Below are 19912 nucleotides of genomic sequence, written 5' to 3' on the forward strand. Positions count from 1 at the left end.
ATATCTCCTCCAAGTGGGGACTCTGCAGCCCACATCAGCGTCATCCAAGCAATTATTTTTTTAACACGAAGACTGCGGCTTCTGCTCTAACTGAGCCCCAGAGCCTGAGAGTTGGACTTGCCTTCCAGGATGTTCCAGAAGAAATGCCATTCCTGTGTGAGCACCTGGCTTCAGCCTGATAAACCTCTGGGAGTGAGAGCGAACGTGCTTCCTGTCATGTTTTCTCTGTCCTCTGCCCAGCCTGGGCAGGGGACTCCTCGGGGAAGGGCAGAATGGCTCTCTGTCCCCAGGGCCCTGGCACAAGGTCTGGCTCAGCAAGAAAAGATACTGGTAAGTGAATGAACAAGTGATGTGTTGAAAGATTACATCATGTCGGGGACTGGCGGCCTGTCGTTTGCTTCATCCCTCCATCAAATAAACAGGTAGGATTTCAATCTCACGACAAGCCATCGTGTAGACACTGGAATCTGATTTTCCAGATACAGAAACTGAGGCTGAAGTTGGCAGGAAGTGGGGACACTGGGAACGGGTCTCAGGCTGCCTGGCACCCGGGCACAGCTCTTATCTGTGACCTCCACTGTGTGTGCCCGTCCTCAGATTCTGGTCTCCGGATACGGAGCGGTCGCTGCACAGCTTGGCACAGCTCCTGCACTGGGGGCCCCTTGTCCCTGCTGGATTTGGGGTGCTGGCAGGCCTGCATCTGCGTGGTCCTCTCACTTCAGCCCGGTTGGCCAGTGTGCCTGGCCTCTGCCCTGCCTGCCCCTCTGTTGGGGGCCCTGGTGCCCAGCCCGCTCTCCCTCCCCACTCCTCGGGCCTCTGTCCTGGACTTCCCTCCATCACTGACAACCGTCAGGGACCCCAGGCTGGCTGACTTCTGGAATATTGAGGCCAGCAGGAGTTTCCTGTCACCCAGGTTGCCGAGGATCTTCAGACCCTGGACCCCCGCTGTGCCTGGGGCTTCTCTCCCTGCCCCCCATCCCGGGCCCACTCTGTTTGTTACCCCAGCAGACTCTGCTTCTGACCCCGCTGGAGCCCACGGGGGGCCAGGTCTGCAGCGAGGGTCGGGGTGTCCCTGCTCCCCTCTGGATCTGCGCGCCCAGCTTCCCTCCTCTAGGTAACAGGGAGCTGGTCTTGGTGGAACGTAGGGTCTCAGTTCAGTGCCACTAGGAAGGAGCTGCCACCAGGTAGTCCCCCGAACCTTCCCTGACACAGCGCCCTGACGGTGACCCTGCCTCCCTGGCTCCTTCTTTGCCGCCTCCTCGGGGTTCGTTCTGCCCGCAGCCTCTCCTACTCCCATGGATGCTCCACGGCTGCCAGCTCTGTGGAGGGCATCGACCTTTTCACCCCAGGATGCTGGCACCGTCCCCAGACACATCCAGGGTCCTCGCTCCCTGTTGCTTCACCCCGCCCGTGAAGGGGCCACTGCCTGGACCTGCCGTCACTCAGAGCTGTTTTTTTCACTCCCAGAACCACCAACTCTGAAACGCCCGCCACCACTGCTCAGTCACTCATCCGCACATGCGCGGACGGAAGCAGCGCTTGAGGAGCGCCCCCGTGAGCTGGGCACTGGGATGCAGCTCTCGGGGTGGGGGTGGGGGTGGGGGTGGGGGTGGGGGGGTCCGTCTCTGCCTCCTCACTCCCACTCGCCCTGCCCCAGCCCCTGCCTGCAGCCTCACAGCCCCGGAGCGGCGGCCGCCCCTCCCTCCAGCCTCCACCTTGCCTTCTATCTTCACCTGCTCGTTCTTTCTGCCGCCAGCCCGACGCACCCTGTCCCTTCGCCCATGCTGTCCCCTGTCCCTATGAAACACTGCTCTCCACCTCCACAAGGCCAAGACCCACCTGCCCTTCCAAGTCTTGCTCCAGGGCCACTTCCTCCAGCCAGTGTCGTGGGCTGAACTGCGTCTTCCCCCACATCCAAGTCCTCATCCCCAGGCCCTCAGAATTAGCCATATGTGGAGATAACGTCTTTAAAGTGGTAATCAAGGTAAAATGAGGCCATATAGATAAGCCGTAATCCAATATGACTTATGTTCTTTGAAGAAGAGGAAATTTGGACATAAACAGGTACAAAGGGAAAACCACGTGAAGACACAGGGAGAAGGCGACCATCTGTGAGCCACGGAGGGAGGACTCGGGATAAACCAACTCTGCAGACACGGTCCTCTCAGACTTCTGGCCTCCTGAACTGTGAGAAAACTTCTGTTGTGTAAACTGCTCCTCCCACCCCCACCCACCCCCACCCCCACCCCCACCCCCGGCCTGTGGTACTTTGTTACAGCAGCCCTAGCTAATGACTACAGCTGGAATGACGTTCCCCCTAGGGCACGAGAGGTCTCCCTTCCACTTCAGGTCACATTTGTTTGCACAAACATCTTAGCTCCAAGACCCCAGCAACAAGACCCATCTCCATCCCCCCCCCCTCCATTTTTCCTGTGATTTGGGGAACCAAAAGGCGGTGCTCAGGAAACGTTGAACGAATGAGTCCAAGAGAGCCTTTGGGCCAGCAGACCTTTCAGCTCTGGGTGAATGCTGAGCTGCGTCCTGAAACACGACAGCAGGCTCCTCATATTTATGACCCGGCTTGTTGGCCTTCCCGGGGGGGCGTACACTCTGCTCTTCAATTTATGGTCCTCTGGTGCAGCCCCAGACTGACTAGGGGATTGCAAATGGGCTGTCTGCTAACAGCACATGCAGACAATGCAGGAGGTGACATGATCCTTGGCCCCAGGGTCAGACACCTGCCCTTCTCACCCAGGGAGGAGTGCTCGGGACTTGAGACAAGTCCCCTCCTCCTTCTTTCCCTTTGCAAAGACCTCGAAGTTGACAGATAGATTACTATTTCCTAACTATCTCTCACTCACTCACGATTTTTGACATAGTTCATACCGCCTCTACATTTTTTTTTTTAAAGAAGATGTTGGGGGGTAGGAGTTTATTAATTTTTATTTTATTTTTGCTGTGTTGGGTCTTCATTTCTGTGCCGGGGGGTTTCTCTAGTTGTGGCAAGCGGGGTCCACTCTTCATCACGTTGCGCGGGCCTCTCACTATCGCGGCCTCTCTTGTTGCGGAGCACAGGCTCCAGACGCGCAGGCTCAGTAGTTGTGACTCACGGGCCCAGCTGCTCCGCAGCATGGGGGATCCTCCCAGACCAGGGCTCGAACCCGTGTCCCCTGCACCAGCAGGCAGATTCTCAACCACTGCGCCACCATGGAAGCCCCCGCCTCTACTTTCTTAATATTTATCTTTACATTGACTCACTACCCCCCTGGAGACCAGAGGACCTGGGCCATAAGACACTGAGTCCATTTATCTGCCATCCCCAGGCCTGAGCTAAATTGGGATGGGCCACCCAACAGGGCCTCTGCAGGGCTTGGAGAAATATGGGAAAGACTGATATTCTCTAGAAGGAAAATCTCAGGGAGGGAGTTAAAGCTATGGAGTGTTGCCTCCCCAAATCTCTGTATGCCCACCTTAGCTGGATTTCATTGAAGAGGCAGGTGAATTTCCTTTCAAGGCTTCCAGAAGGCTGGGGGTGAGGAGAAGACGTGAGAATGAGGGTGATGCCTTCAGTATCCAATGCCTGAACCTTAAGGTACTGGAATTCCTCAGAGGGGCTAACTAGCCACCTGCCATGTACTTTCAGATGGAGAACCAAAGTCACATGGCAGTCCAGCCATGTGGACTCAAAACCAGCATGTGGACTGGGGCCCTTGACCTTGTATGGACAGGTCCCTGGAAAAACCTGCCAAGACCGAGCCCAGCTGGGACCCACCACCTGCCTGTGGGGTGCAGAGTGGGAGCAGGCACCCCAGGCAGGGTGTGTCCTCACAGCTGACTGGCCTATGCCTGCGGTGGGCAGCCATTGCGTCCGTGGCCTGAGCCCAGCCACGGCCGCTGAGCCTCGAGTGTGGGCCCCTGCTCCCGACGCTAAGGTCCCCCGCACAGCAAGCAAGACCACGGGAGGAGCCAGATTCCACCGGGGGAGCTGGAGGGGCGGAGAAACACTCTGAAAGGGGGCTGTGCGTCCCTGAGGCCTTTCTAAGCGTGGAGCTACAAATACCTCAGTGGGAAAGGGTGGAAATTTTAAACTCAAGAGCCCTCCTGTGTTTGGAAAATAGCTGTTTTAGTAAAATAACAACAATACAGTCTTTCCCATTAGTTTCCAGTAAGCGGCCCAGTGTTTTTCCAGTGCAGTAAGCCCTCTGAAAAGTGAGTCACGTGTGATTTCGTGCGCCGGTTGGCACCCTCGTGCCACGCTTTCCAGTGCTCTGCTCACGGGCCCCGATGGGCGCGTGTATCTGTTTAGTAGAAGTGCATCTCCGTGCAATCCAAGGCCAAAGTTCAGGGTGTGTAGCTCTAGCGACCAGCAGCCACATCCTTGGGGACCTTTCGCAAGGGAGGCTGGGGGTTCCTTGGCGCCCCTGGCACTGAGTCTGCGCCTTCTGCTTGGTGCTGCTGCCCCTCAGGGCACGCGGCTGCCATGCCAGCGCCTCCACCAGCTCTCGCCTCCTAACCCTCTGCGGACCAGCAGAATATTCTCCCCTTCTCATCGCCGACCAGGAGTTTGGTCTGGTTTCTTGGGAAGAGAAAGAACAGACAAGCGTGTTAGAGCAAAGCCAGTGCATCCTGCTTACCCCAGCCTGCGCACATGGCGTTACAACGTGGGGCTGCAGTCCAGGACCCCAGGAGCCTGTACCTGGCCTCCACCTGAAGCGGGGGGAGCTGACCCACCGGAGAGTCTTTTGAACCGGGGACAGCTTTGAACTAGGAGGCTTGTGGCTCCCAAAGCACTGAGGGGACGCTCCCAGAGAGCAGGGCTCCAGGGAGCAGGGCAAGGCCCTGAACTTCTCCCTCGAGCTGATTCGCAGCCAGGCTGGTGGGCAGAAGGAAGGACAAGTTCTCCAGCAAAGAATTAGGGCTCAGGGCCTTCTATCCCTACCCACAGACTCCAGCCTGAGCCACCCCGCCTCAGCCCAGCATTCCTACCACCACGGACCCCAAATGGCCCCCTCCAGGGCAGGGAGGGAAGGACAGTGGCTCCTGAAGGTCTGGCCCCCCGAGACTACACTCCTAGTGCGTAGAATGGGCTAATGACAGTAAGCACCGCCACTGGGTAATTGTGAAGAATAAAATAATGTAGCCAAACGTAGTATCTGACACTTGTCTATTCCACATTGGCTTAGAGCCCTTGAAAGGCAATTTCTGTAATGTAGGATAATCATTATACCAAATGTTAACAATTGGCAGTGGACCTCAGGAAAAAAGTCCCTCTTTAGGATAAAATCACAAAACAATATACTTTTATCTCCTGGATTTCTTTTTTTTTGTGGTATGCGGGCCTCTCACTGTTGCGGCCTCTCCCGTTGCGGAGCACAGGCTCCGGACGCGCAGGCTCAGCGGCCACGGCTCACGGGCCCAGCCGCTCCACGGCATGTGGGATCTTCCCGGACCGGGGCACGAACCCGTGTCCCCTGCATCGGCAGGCGGACTCTCAACCACTGCACCACCAGGGAAGCCCTACCTCCTGGATTTCTTTATGAATTCATAGATATTCAAGAGAGTGAGAGAGAGAAAGAGCAAGAATATGTGTGTCAAAAACCATTTCCTAGGGCCCTGCACGGCCGCCTCGCCCTTATGTTGTATATGCTGGCCCCCCCTGGGTCCCTGGGTCCCTGTAGTGAGGCCACCTCCCAGGGCCAGGGAGGCCTGGGCAGAACAGCCAGGGCTTTCCTAGGGGTGGCACAGCGCCCTCTGCTGGAGGCCGGGAGCAGCCAGCCCGTCGTTACCTGGACACAGCCAGAGCTGTCACCGCAGAGCTGGCCTTGCTGGGCTTCCCTGTCAAGGCAATGCTGACATCCAGCTCTCTGCAGAGGGCAAGATTCTTCTCCCACCTGTGACCTGTGAGGAGTGGGCGAGGGGAGTTAGAAAACCCAAGCATTGTCACACACGTGCATGTGTACATCTACACGCAGGGCCACGAACACATACACATATATTTATATTTATATTTGTGGTCAGCAACTTGTTAAATTGAGGGGGAAAATACATTTAATCTTGGTCTGTGCTGTTGCAAAAAGGGCGTCCCAATTTAATTTGCAGGCTGTGATAGTTACATGTGCTGACGTGCTGCGGTATCCATTGTGTACCAAATTGGATTTGTGTATTATTGCTTTCTAAATTGCATGCCTAGTTCAGCAAAATTGTTCATCAGTGTTTACTGGCTTTATGCTTAATAAGATGCCCCACAATACCTTGCTGCCAGGAATGTAATGCAGCCCATAATTGCCTAGTAAAAATAAATTACATAAAGTCGGCATTATCAACTTATCTAAATCCTCTCACGCCACAACCAATAATTAAATGCAGAGAACGTCTTTTCAAAAAATATAACTCAATGATTGTTACTTCAGTCATTTTAATGACTGTATTTGGGGACATACAGTAATTGCTTCTTGGAGGGTGAGGTGGAGAGACGTCAGCTGGGTCTGTCTCTGCAAAGTCACTTGGTCGGAGTCAGGGCAGGAGTGGTTCAGCTGCCCCAGCTGTCCCAGGGTGGCAGGCAGCTCTGTGCATTTTGTGTTTGTGCACAGATCCCAAAACCAAGCTTTTCCCAAGCATTTTTTATGTACCAGATTGAGCCCAAATCTATGGAGCGATTCCAAAAATAAATTGGACTCAACTGGGTTGGTCCTTGCTGCAAATGACAAATAAATGAATTCCAGGCAGAAATCAGATTACATCTGCACACAAATGCAGTAACCTTAATATCCTCAATACCCTCAAAGAACTCCTTTCTTGCCCCTTAAGGTATTTGAGGAATGCAGTAATAGACACACCAAGAGACGTGCAAATATCTGTGTGTCAGGCCCAGTACTGGTCCCCTTCCAACAAAACAGTTATAAGCAACATTATGAGAACAGCAAGCCCTCCAGTGGCTGAGGCTTGTAAATCTGCACATGGATTTGCTAACTCTAAGCGGTGCCCCAGCCTGAGTTTTACGAATATGTCTGTGCCCTTGTGTCATTTCATCCAAATCCTCCCTTGAACTGTAACTGCAACCCTGGCAGTTAATTCTACTTGACAGTTGTGACCTCAGGCAGGTCAGGACAAACAGCATGGGAAGGATGTGGGCCTGGGGCTCCTGTCCACCTGACACCATCTTGTAAGCCCCCTAATGTCATCAGCTGGTGTGTTAGGGGAGAAGACTCTTAGTAGTCCAAGAAAATGATAATGATGAACCACATTTTGTTGAGTAGATCTTGGACTACGTCTATCATCTTTCTGTCATCTGCTTCCTACAAGTTAGGATGTACAGGAAGTACCTCTATTGATGAAGACAGAGGGTGAAACTGAGGGCCTAAGAGGTTGCTGGAGACACAGCTGGGTCTAGAGCCTTGTTTCCTGATTTTCATCTTCTCATTTCACGAGACCCCATTCCCAATGAGCACAACCTTGTCCATCCTGAGTAGAAACCCGTGAATCCATTGGCACTTTCAGAACCAACGGAATGGCTCTGAGGTGCCCTTTGTCTGTCTGTCCCACCATTCATCCACCCACCCACGCAACCGGCATTCCTGCTCAGACATCCACTTATCAACCTTTAGCTTATGGGAGCTTGGAAACTTCAGAAGTGGGCAGCTGAGCCCAAGACTGAAATGGTGTGCTCTCAAGCAGGTGTGCCACAGAATCTCTTCATGAACAGGCAGAGGCTAAGAACCTCGTACTTGCTCTCTGAGTGGGTGGAGGCAGGGGAGAGAGTTTGGTCCCTGTTCTCCAAAGAAGTGCTGTGAGTTCCTTAGAATGCGCGATCCTCACGCATCTCTTTTTACACTAAGATGGGCTGATTCCTCGTGGTCCCAAAGGACCCTAGAGATCTTAGGACCAGTGAACTGAATCCACAGTGTTTGTAGGTTCTTGTAGGGTCACCACTCTGGTCGGCCCAGATTGTGGACAAGGGCTTCCAGATGGTGTTATCTTGAAGGAAGGGATTCCCATGTAGATCTTAGGACCTAGTAGGGGCTGAGCAAATGCCCCTACTATGTGAATAAAGAATCCATGAATCAGTGACTAAATGAATCAAGGACGTGTGGAGCACATTTCAGAAATGAGCTAACTAAAAATGGCTACTCCCTTTAGAAGGCAACCCTCTACAACCTGGAAAATTCTCTCTAGTGGATGGTCATGGGTCCTGAAATGCAGAGCAAACCAGAAGGACTCGTGATGACAGGAGAGTTCTCACATCATGGTAACGTGCTTTCTTGAATCGTGGGCACGAAGAAGGATGTCTCAGTTCTGGGCCAGAACCTTTGACGAAGACAGAACTGAGAAAGCTTGGCTGCACTGGAGGAGGTGATGGCGGGGCCCCAGGGAGGTGAGAAGAGGAGGTGATGGCCTTGGTGGTGAGGTTTGTGCCTGCGCTCATCCTGGAGGGAACGGGCTGGTGCCGGTGGCCGAGCTCATTCTGGCAGTGGGCGTGTCTACTCTGGCGGCAGAAATGAGAACGATAGGAGTAATGCGCTTCTGGGTCACTTTGGGCAAGTTGCTGGACTGCTCCTTGCCTCAGTTTCCTTATTTCTCACACAGGTGTCATCGTAGTATCTTCCTCGTGGGGTTGCCGTGAGAAATAAGAGAATGCACGGGAAGTGTGCACAGTGGACACTGCTCACGGTCAGCTCTCTCCCTCACAGCTCTGCGACGGTGGCCATGGTGGTGCTGGTGCCAGAGGCCATGATGGCAGAAGGGAGAACAGATTTTCTTGCTTCAGGCCCAGCTGCCACAACCAAAGAGGGCTCTGCTGCAGGACGGTGGTCCTCTTACTTCGGCGACACCACCACTCACCTGGGGACTTGTCAGACATGGGAACTCTAACCACCTCCAACCTTATCCCTGAGGTTGGGTTGAGAACAGGTCCCGGATCTCAATGTTCCATGAGCCTCCTGGGCGATGCTGACGCAGATGACCCTCAGACCCACTTTGAGGAACTTGCCATGGAGAGTAGCGGGGTTGAGTCAGGATCAGCAGGGCAGAATGGGGCCTATGGAACCACTTCCTCTCCCCGGGACACAGCAAAGCCGTCCCTGCTCCTGTCTGCAGCCTGGCAGTCCAGGCCAACAGCCAGCTGGATCCAAGTCCTGGGCTGGGGAGTTTGGCATTTAAGAGTGACCCAGGAAGACGGAGAGCATCAAACCAAGCCCTGCTGGGTGTGTCCCCCTCCTGGGGCTCCGGAGCTCCACAACCACCATCACCACTGTTCACACGCCCGAGAAGCATCCCAGAGCTCGCTGATCCCTGCAGCATGAGTCTGGTACTCAGGGAGGCTTTGAAACACCACTTCACACTCCACCAGCAGCTCTCAGGAAACGTGCTCCTCACCTGCAAACTTGGCAACATCCCAGGAGACCAGATGGCTTCCCTGGGTTCTGCAGGCCTGGATGGAGCTGCAGCCCTCGGGCCAAGGAGAGGAGAGGGGAGGGAGGGCTGAGCAAGCCAAGGGCGCCCCACAGGCATCACTAGCACAGCAGTTACCTCTGGGGCTTGGAGGTGGAGCCCAGGGCCCCTCTGGCGCTGCCTGCCCGGGAACAGACATCTTCAGCTCCTCGGTCTTCCAGATCTGTCCAGAACAGAGAACACGCCATGGGCTGGGGCAGTGAACCTGTCTGCAGGCTCGGGGCCCATCCACTCCTCCACGCCCTTTCACTTTTGACGTTGCCATATTCTCGGGAGAAGAGCCCGCTTAGGCCTCAGTTTCCCTGCGCGGAGGTTTGGCCGAGCACAGCTGTAGCCCAGGCGAGTTCCCTCCCCACCTCTGGGTCATGGGGCATCTCCCCCAACCCCTTACCTACAGGGACGAGACTCAGCAGCCAGCTTACTATCATTTTACTCAGCTAGTGCCCTCCTGTCTGCCACCAACCCTGGAAGCCTCCCTCACCACTCAGCAGCAGGGCCTCCCGTCCTCTGTGTCTGGTCCTTGGTCCCAGGCCTGAAGTGGGTGCCCTCAGGCTGAGCAGAGACGGCGTCTCACTTGCCGAGCCTGGACTTTCTGTCCCCACAGGACAACGAGCAGCCTCCACTTACATGCTGCTGTGAGCGCCATGCCGGGTCTAGCCCAGTGCCAAGCCGTCCCAGGAGTCACTGCGCTGAGTGGACGAGGGCTGAGCCCCTGGAAGACTCACGCTCCTGCGCTGGGGGCCCCACGAAGGAAAGGCAGCTGCTGCTCAGCCGCCCAGGCTCCTCTGACGGACCCACAGTGCCGACCACGACCCACCCAGCCCGGACTTTCGTTGCCTCCTCGTGTTTTGGCCAACCCAGGACACCCTGCTCTCTGCAGCGACCCTGGCCTTCCCGGCCGACGGATGGGACTCTGTTAGGAGATTTCTCGGGGGGTTCCCCTCAGTCAACTCTCCTGTGCACGCACGCTGGTGCGCCAGCCTGCATGGCCTTCTCCATATGCCCTGACCTCTCCTCATCCTCAGGGCTCCGCTGAAATGCCACCTCTCTCTGCTGGAAATAAATCCATGCTCCCCTTGGACCCCCACCACGCTACTCATTCTGCTTCCTGAAGCATCACCTCCATGATATTCTGAGACTTTGGGCGTGGAGGCTCCGGGAGGACAGGGCTGCGTTTTAGCCATGCTGGCACACAGTGAGCTTTCACAAATGCATGGAGAATGCAAAGGGCATTTTCTTGAATACCTAGTGGCATTCAATTGACATTTCCTCTCACAAACTGTGGATTTCAAGTGCCAGTTTCTTGAGTAGGGCTCTTAATTATTCCTTATCTTATTCATTCCTTCCTCCTCCCTGTCAGTCTTGGAAAAATTACCTGTATTTTGTTCTCCGTGCTACACCTCCCACCTCAGTGTTTCTCCTTCGTTGTGTTCTTGGTTTCTTGATGATCTCTCTGTCCATGGCCCTCCTCAGAGGATCCATGGCACTCTTTGATTATCCCAGTCATAGCATGAACCACATTCATGTATTTTCTGTTTGTCTTCTCTTCTAGAATGTGAGCATCTTGAGGACAAGGGCCTGTTTATCATTAATCTCTGTGTCCCCTATGGCTTGTAGGAACTTGGTACAGAGCCAGAGTTCAATGAATGTTAGGTGGATAGATGGATGGATAGTTGGAGGGACATGTGAGTGGGTAGATGGGTAGGTGGAAGGATGGATGGAAGAATGAAAGGATGGATGAATGAATGGAATAGTGAATGGATGGATGAGTAGGTAGAGAGATAAATAGTTGGATGGGTGGATGGATTAGTGGATAGACGGTTGGATGAATGGATGGCCCAAATGCCTCTTTTCAGTAATGGCCTATGTTCTTATGCATTTGACCATTCAGCTTTTATATCTTGTGATAGTAAGTATTTATTTCATTGTATGAGTATATGTATGTATAAAATTTTATATAATTTTATGTATTTACTTTTTGCCTGGAAAGAGCCTTGCCTTTGCCCTCACTTGCTGTGTGGGGACGTGGTCTGGGATGGTCTTAAGTGCAGCCTGCAGATCTGACCCTTAGAGGAAGTGGGTAGAATGGAGATGAACACATTTCTTGTACCATGCCCTCGTTCTGCCCAACACACCTACCCGGACCATGCCATCCTGACTCCCTGTGATGACGACATGGCTCGTGTCCCATGCTGGCCCCTCCATCACGCAGCAGCAGGTTATGGCTCCTCCTGGGCCCCAGGCCGTGGTAATGCTGGCCAAGGGTTGTCCGTTGACACTCCACAGGGACAAGTGGGCTCCCGCACAGGAGACGATGGTGCCCTGCAGCAGTGAGAGTGGGCGTCACTTCAGGCAGGAGTCACTGCCTCCCCATCTGCCCAGCCACTCAGTTTGTACACATAAGCACCCTCAACCTGTCATCTTCTGAGGACTAACCAAGGTACTCCCAGACCTCCTAAGACACCCACTTCTTCCCAGCAGACTCATAGGTCTGCTGTGTTTTGGCACAAGTGTACACTTCTGGTTCTCTTCATACTGCAATCAAGTGTTTGGATACTGCTTTCCCCAGCACAGACCGGCCGGCTCACCCTTTGGGCTCCTCCCACAGCCCTCTCCCTGGCAGCGTACTGACTGGCACAGAAGACCCATCCTGGACACCACCCCTGGCCTGGACACGGGGTCTACACCTGGCTGGCCAGCCCTGTCCCCATGAAGCAGCTTTGGATGACACCTGGTGGAGGGCAGGGTACAGAGGTTTGAATGACTGCATGTGGCTCATAAAATGGGGCAAACTTCCCCCCACCCGCCCCAGGGGGAATTTCTGAGGAGAAATCTGCCCATTGCATCTTCCAAAATGTTTATGTCCAGAGTGTTTTCTTCTCAAGTCCTTGTCTATTTTGTGCCCAAAAGAGTAGCGGTCACTGTCACCAAGGACCCCAAGAGCCATCTGGGGCCATGCCTTTGAACCCTGCCCTGACCACAGAAGGGATGTAGGGAGCTCCATGCCCCTCTGCAGCCCTCTGGGCTGGGCTCCATCATGTCCTTTCCTGAACTGTTTGGTGGAGTCTGCCTGAGGCCGGGGACCATGTCTGATACATCTCTGCCAAGCACCCAGCGCGGGGCCCAGCAGGGACTCAGTGAACTCAACCAGCTCCAGGACAAGTTGAGTTAAACAAGTTGTTGTCCTGATATCAGTCTTCTCTGAGGTCTGGGGACATAATTCCTTATGAATTTATTTTCTCCCAGATCAGGACTTGGTGGTTTCCCCAGTATATGCACCCATTCATCCATTCACCCACCATCTATCCATCCATCCATCATCCATCCACCATCATCTATACGCCCATCTAACATTCATCCTGAATTCAAGACTATCTGGATCACCACTTGCAGCCAAAGTTAGCACCAGGAGGCTCCTTCATCACCTCTCCCTCCTTCTGTGGTACCCCTGCTCAGTCTGTCCCGGCTCCAGGCCCCTAGGTTTTTCTATTAGCAGATGCAGAGTCTCTGGATCCTCAGAAAACCCCATACCCTATGATGGGGATTCCAGTGTAGAAGAAGCTCCACACTGAGATAGATATATATATATCACTGATATATGTATACACAGATACATATATATATCACTGATATATGTATACACTGATATATGTATATATCACTGATATATGAATACACTGATATATAAAACTCATATATGTATACACTGATTATATATATATATTAGTCTATCACACACACACACACACACACACACACATACACACACACACACACACACACACACGTTCCTGACAGGCTTATCTTTGGTAGCCAGCATGGAGGGACAAGCAGAGGCACTTCCTGCCTTGGAGACCAGAGGCACCTGCTGAGTCAACGCAGATTTGCAGTCAGCTAGCTGAACTAGTCAGGCAACCCAGAAGATCTCTCACCAAAGCCAACTTCCTGCCCCAACTCCCTGACGCCTGTGTTAGAACAGATACCTCCCACTACCCCAGCCCCTGAGGGAAAAAAACAAAGAAGCAAAAAAATAAAATCAAGACCCAAATTGAGACTTGTTGATGGCTCTACTCTGCCTGTGTAGAGAATGCTCCACACATCTGGGGTCTCTCAATACTCTGGGGTGGTCTTTGCCCATAGGTTTCCTCTCGGGGCACTGGCCACCATGCCACCGTGCAGAAGCATGGACATGTTGAGGACACAGACATTTGAGAAAGGGGGGCCTCACCGACACATCGCTGATGGCAACGGCAGATATGCTCTCCCTGTGGGTGGGCAGGCTACACGGCTGAGGTGGTCCAGGTCCCACAGGATACATGAGCAGTCTTGGGAGCCACTCACCAGGAGGCTGAAGGTTACCGATGCTGCCAGGCATGTGACAGCCTGTGTGTGTCCATACAAGGCCTAGGGACAGGGGACGGAGCCACAGGTTATGCGAGGGACCCTTAACCCAGCTACTTGGGGAGATGTTCCACTCTCCCTTTTACTGTTGGGCCCCAGATGAGGAAACAGAGACTCAGAGTGACTCAGTGATTCCAAAGTCTGTGGGGTGTGTGTGTGTGTGTGTGTGTGTGTGTGTGTATTCATAGGTCAATGGCTGGCTTCTCAGTACCATCACTCTCCAGGGTTGAGACTCAGCTGGGGAGAGTCCTTTTATCATAACCCAAACAGACACCAGGAGCATCCTCATGCTCTGTGCTCTCCTACGCTGTCTGCATCCAGAAGCAACACACACCGCTATTAATATGCAAAGGGCACTGACTTGTAATGTGTGGGGTCCCAGCCGGCAGCACAAGCATCATCTGGGAACTTGTCAGAAATGTGAATTCTTGGCCCCACCCAGATCTACTGAATCAGAAACTCTGGGAGTGGGGCCCCGAAACCTGGGTTTTCACAAGCTGTCCAGGGATTTTTCAGGCATGCTCAAGTTTGAGCATCACACTAAGGGAATCTCAGAAACACATGTGCCCCTGGAAACTAAACTGGGAAGAAGGCAGGGAGGTCAGGTCATAGTTTAAAAGGTGTGACTTTTCAAGTCCAAAGGATCCGCTTCCTAGCAGCCGGTGACTCAGGGCCTCAGTCTTGGCCCTCAGGTTGGCCTGTGCAGGGTCTGGCTTGGCTTATGGATGGTTACGTGTCCAGACCTGGCCAGAGGGCTTGCTCCCTGGGGACACGTTCCTGAGGCACTGGGGAGGCCTGCCAGGCACACTGGTACCCCCAGGCCCACTGCTGCTGGCAGCGGCACAGTTTCCATCACAGCTGTCCCAGAGGCTGCCAGCTAAGCCTGGTCTGAGAGCTGTCATGAGCACACATGCCTGCTGTCCTCTGGAATTAGCCTGAGAAGTGCGGAGGTGGTGGTCTAAAACGTGACTACCCTGCCTCACCTAGTGGTGAATCTCCACCCCCAGGACCGTCCACCACTCACTCATTTGGGTCAATGAGGCTGAGCGTCATTTTTCAAAGCTGTCACTTTGCCTGGTCATAGCAATTAAAAGTTCTGCCACAGATTCCCATTTGTGCTCCATGGATCCTAACACGGCATCAACCAGATGGTGCTGGCAAGGTTCTGGATGTGACCCACGGAAGAAGGCTGGGTTCATATTAGGGAAGTGGAAACTGTCTAAATGAATAGAGGAAAGCAGAGGGTTTGACAGGAGCTTCCTGGTGGTCCTCCCAGAACGAACTATGTCTGATGGCTAAGTTCTGACTGCAGGGGATAGGACCACTCCAGAGAGTGCACTCCAGGGGACCCAGGTGTATATGTGCTGCGGATTCAGAGACAGAGGCTGTGAGCCCAGAGCCTGTGTGAGCTGTCCGTTACTGGAGCCAGGGCTGCCGGCTTTCTGCAGGGGAGGCGCTGGAGAGTGAGGGACCACTGCACGCACAGGCACCGTCCACCTACGTAAGGCTGTTGCCTCCCACCAGCCAGGAAACTAGAGCACCTGGAGGCAGCCAGCACCACTCCCCATCTGGAAAGGCCTGGGAAAAAATGATGGAGGACAGCAATTTTAAATGTTCTCCATTGTCTCTTCTGTTTTCTCAGAATAATACCTTTCTCCATGGCCAATTAAAATAACTCCACTATATCACCTTATACCTAACTCAAGTAGCAAAAAATAAATAAAATAAAGTAAAATAAAACCCTCTGAAAATAATTCCCCACGCTGGATATGTTGTGGTGAGGTGGGTATTCCTAATTAATTGTGGTGGCGCTGTAAAGCTACAGAAGCATTATAGAAAGCATTATGTCACTGCGCTGAAATTCTACTTCTTGAAATCTACTATAAGGAAACCATTAATCAGAAGCAAACAGCAATCTATATAAGATGTTTTCTGAAGCACTATTTAAAATAGTTAAAATTGGAAGCTATGTAACTGTCTAGTTTTAGAAGAAATGGTTTATTAAACTGTGGTCCCTTGACATAAAACAACTGAAATATAATTTTATGGAGATGGAATAATATGGAACAATTGAAATGTAAATTACAGAGACTGTAGAAAGGCGGAAACAATTTGATACACTGGGTGAAAATAGAATCAACATATCTACACAATGATCAGAATGGTATAAATATGTATATCTGGGGGTGGCAGTATGCAACAATGAGAACTTTTATAGGGATTATAGAAAACTGTTTAACTTTGAAATTTGTCTTTAATGTTGTAATATTTTTAGAAATGAAACACTTAAACTGTTAATGAAGCTACTTAATGATGACTTTTCTGTCTACAAGTCAGGGACAGACCTCCCTCTCTGAGCAGCTTCCCATCTGGGGGATCCCCAAGGCCAGGTCAGCCTCTGTAGGTAAATGATAAAGTGTTTTATTTTGCTTAGGAAACAAGAGCTTGTGGGATACCCTTTTTCTCTTGATTTATAACTAGGAGAGGATGATAAATTACGCTTTATGCTGTCAGTACCGGGGTTTTTACGCTGCATCTTCGCCACTAAACAGGACCTTGGAGCGGCGATGGGGGGTGGGTCACTTCCCCGGCTCCCCAAGGTGGCTTTGGGGTTGGGCTGGGTCTCCTGCTGTCCCTGGAGTGATGCCTGGGAGAGGCGGATGCTCCACACCCGTAATGGTAGTGCACAGTCTCTTCACATAGGTCAGGAAGGTGAAGATGTGAAAAGACAGGGGGCTCCAAGGCTGGCTTGGGAGGACTTCCCGTGAGAGTCTGGGTGAAGGCAGCCTGCACTTGACCTACACAGCTGCCTCTCAGCAGATGCCGCCGCCTCTGCAGGATTAACCAGCTCCCTCAGCACTGACACATCCATTCCTTCACCTCACATTTACTGAGTGCCTGTCGCTGTGCACCACGCGAGTGCTGGGGGTGGTGCCGGGGGACAAGGGCAGGCTCTGGGGAGACTTGAGTGACTAGAAAAGCATCCAGAGAAACCCAGAATCAGTTCCAGTGAAACAGGTTGAGTTTAGGAAGTCTGGCCAGTGGTGAGCCTCGTATGGTTAACGTGTTTTTGTTACTTTGGGGCTACACGGTTCACTAAAACACAGATGTAAACCTGAATTGCATTTTGCAGGTGGAAATGTCCCCTAGCGATATTCTCCAGCAAGTTCAAGCATACACAGGGGAAAGCACCAGACTCAGAGTTAGACAAACCTAGATTAAAAGGCACCCCTGACCTTTCTGAGCCTCAGTTTCCTTCTCTAAAAGTGGGACTAACAGTACCTGCTTTCCAGGATTATGGTTGATGTGCAGAGTTAAGTAAGCAGTCGGTTCCGCCCTCCGTTTATTATTCCCAGCAGCCGTGGTTTGCGAGGTAAGACCAGACGAGTTGTCTGCCTCCAGGTCTCTTCCCTCTGCTTCCGCCGCAACCACCCCTGTTCTGAGATAGTCTTCCATTTTCTGGCTCTATGATCTTGGACATGTCACTTAACTTCCTTGCACCTGGTTTTTCACCAGGGAAGTAGGGATGATAATGATTCCTATATTATCCCACAGGCTATGGGGACACAGGGTTGTTGAGGAGGTAAAATGAGGCCATTCACATTAAGGTGCTCATGACAAATGTTCAAACATGGCCCTTAGTGCAAAAAAAAAAACAACAACAACCCCAGTTTCACTGGCCCTCACGTGTAAGCAGCATCTCTCACCGAGGTGTGGGTCTCCAGGGAGGCACCGGCCCTGTGAGCTTGTTAAATCCATCCAAGGGCATGAAACCGTGCCCCTGAATGACACAGAGCCATGTGCTGCCCTCAGTGTCTCACTGTGCTCTCTGCTCCCAAGGGAGACAGGGCTCTCAGTGCTCGGGAGCTGGAGCACGCTAGGGCACCGTACCTGCCTGAGGCACCCTACCTGCCCTGAGCCACCACACCTGCCCAAGGCGCCCCACCTGCAGAGGCACTGTACCTGCTTGAGGTGCAGGCCTGTGGTGCGACCTCTGGCCATGCTGAGTTCCCACACACACACCACGGCGCTGGTCCCAGAGGTGACGATGGTCGTGGGGGACGGGCACACGGCACACAGACAGCGGCCCCAGGCGGCCAAGTTCTCGAACGTCATCAGGATCTGCGGGAGATTAGACGAGTGGGATGAGCACTGGTGCCAGAGCCGGCACAGGGCAGGGAGCTGGGACAGGGCAACGGTGGGGTGCAGGCAGGGCTGGATGGTGCCACTAGCCTGCCTGCCTGCGTGCTGTGGGAGCCGAGGGACGTGACAAGCCCTGGTGACGAAATCCACGCCATCCAGGTCTGTCCCCAAAGAGCTCACACCACACAAGGAGCAGGTGGGGAGAGACAAGGGAGCAGGAGGCTATGGGGACACAGCAAAAACGCCCCGTGAGCCTGGGAAAGTCGCAGTCAGCTTTCAGGAAGGGGTGACATCTCGGACCAGTTTCACAGGCTGCCTCGTGAAGGAGGTGGGGGAAGGCTGGGGAGGGGCGAGGAAGCTTGGTGGGTAGGGAATTCATGCCACGTGATAGGGTGCGAGAGGAGCGAGGGTAGCAAACAAGGCCAGAGGTAGCCAGGGCTACATCAGGAAGGTAGACATAAGTGGATGGCCTAAAGCAGGGGTAGAGGACGAGCAACTGGGTGGCTCGCTTCTGGTGGCAGCCGAATACTCAGTATGTCCCTTCTGAGTTTAAGCTGTGACCTGGGCCGGAGCAGCCCCCAGGACTTTCTGCCCACACTGGGTGACCGTCCCAGGCTGGGGGCACAGCCACGTGGAGGAAGGGGTGTGGGTGACCGTGGCTGCTTGGGGCTCGCCCGTCTCCTTACCACCTCTGCCCCAACCGGAAGGAGGCTGCGGCCCTGGGGCTGCCCTGCGCCCTGGCAGCACTCACCTTGTCAGAGCCGTAGCTGCCCAGGCAGCAGCTGAAGTCGTCAAAGCCCCAGCTGAAGGTCCTGCTCCAGTGAGGAGGCAGCAGCATCTTGTTCGTCTCCACGGCCAGGATGGTCTTCTCCGTAGGAACAATGTGGCCGATGGCTCCTTTGGGGGATTCCGAGCCTAGAGAGAAAAGGTACATATCTGCCCCCCAGTCAGTACGGCGGAGCCGACTTGTCAAAGGGCAACACCCGCTTTAGCTGGGCCCAGAGAGGAGCCATGCGCAGCCAACCCCGACTTGGCAAAGTGCCTGCCCAGGCGCGAGCCGCTCCTCATCAAGGTACCTCCCTCCTGGGCCTCCCTCCGGGGGCCACGTTACACACGGGCCCCGGGTCCCTCCCCAGACTTAGCACATACAAGATGCATGTGGCCGTGCAGGTCTTGAGTGTCTCTTTCTGGCTGATGCCAAGGGAGGAGGAGCCCAGGCTTCTGGGGAAGACAGCACACAGCCAGAGGAGCCTGGGGGCTCTGCCCTTCCTGCCCCTTCCACGCACCAACTCTAGCAGGTCTGGAGGTGGAGGTCCAGTCATGCAATCGGTTAGTGCGCAGTATTTGTATGGAGATGCCAAGGACACTGTTCTTGGATTTCAAAAGGAAACCCCCCCAAAACCTGACCTTATACTCCTTGGGACCAGAAAATTATTCCAGGTGGTGAGACATCCCCAAAGCAGTGCAGGCCCCAGGGTGGCACAGACATCAGACTTCACACACACTCAGCTCCTCTAGGAAGCAGGGCTGGGACTCATAGCCGGGCCATCTGCCCCAGGGCACATGTTCCTGGATAGTGGCTGCAGGTCCACCTGGATGCTCAGGAGCAACAGTGAATGCGGGTGCCGAGAGCGGGGGCTGTAACCCTCCCTTGGGAAAGCTGGGACCTCCCACTTGGCTCTGGAGGTGAGGAGGGGTGTGTGTGTGTGTTTGCATGTGTGTGTTCATATATGTGTCTGTACGTGAAAGAGAGGGGGGTGGCATGTCTCAGACAGACAGACTGGTGGGTCTTCAGAAGTCAGGGTGTAACAGAGGCGGTCCCAGACACTTCCAGAGTAGAGGTCTCCCCAGATTCCCGTTACGCCTGGAGACACAGCCATGCAGAATCAGCCCCCAAGCCCCTGCCTGGGCCTGTGCCTCT

At 53.6% G+C, this 19912-nt stretch overlaps 1 protein-coding gene across 1 annotated transcript in view; it reads right to left on the minus strand.

The window, feature by feature from the left end:
* Window positions 1-4509: 4509 nt before the first annotated feature.
* Window positions 4510-19912, minus strand: part of WDFY4 (WDFY family member 4) — a 262852-nt gene continuing 247449 nt past the window's right edge. Inside the window, 8 exon segments of the mRNA XM_065893727.1 lie at window positions 4510-4576; window positions 5787-5898; window positions 9526-9610; window positions 11587-11769; window positions 13676-13728; window positions 13731-13851; window positions 17812-17970; window positions 18743-18927. Of these exon segments, the coding sequence (XP_065749799.1) occupies window positions 4510-4576; window positions 5787-5898; window positions 9526-9610; window positions 11587-11769; window positions 13676-13728; window positions 13731-13851; window positions 17812-17970; window positions 18743-18927 (965 nt within the window).

This window comes from Phocoena phocoena, chromosome 16 (assembly GCF_963924675.1).
Source record: "Phocoena phocoena chromosome 16, mPhoPho1.1, whole genome shotgun sequence".
Lineage (NCBI taxonomy): Eukaryota > Metazoa > Chordata > Mammalia > Artiodactyla > Phocoenidae > Phocoena > Phocoena phocoena.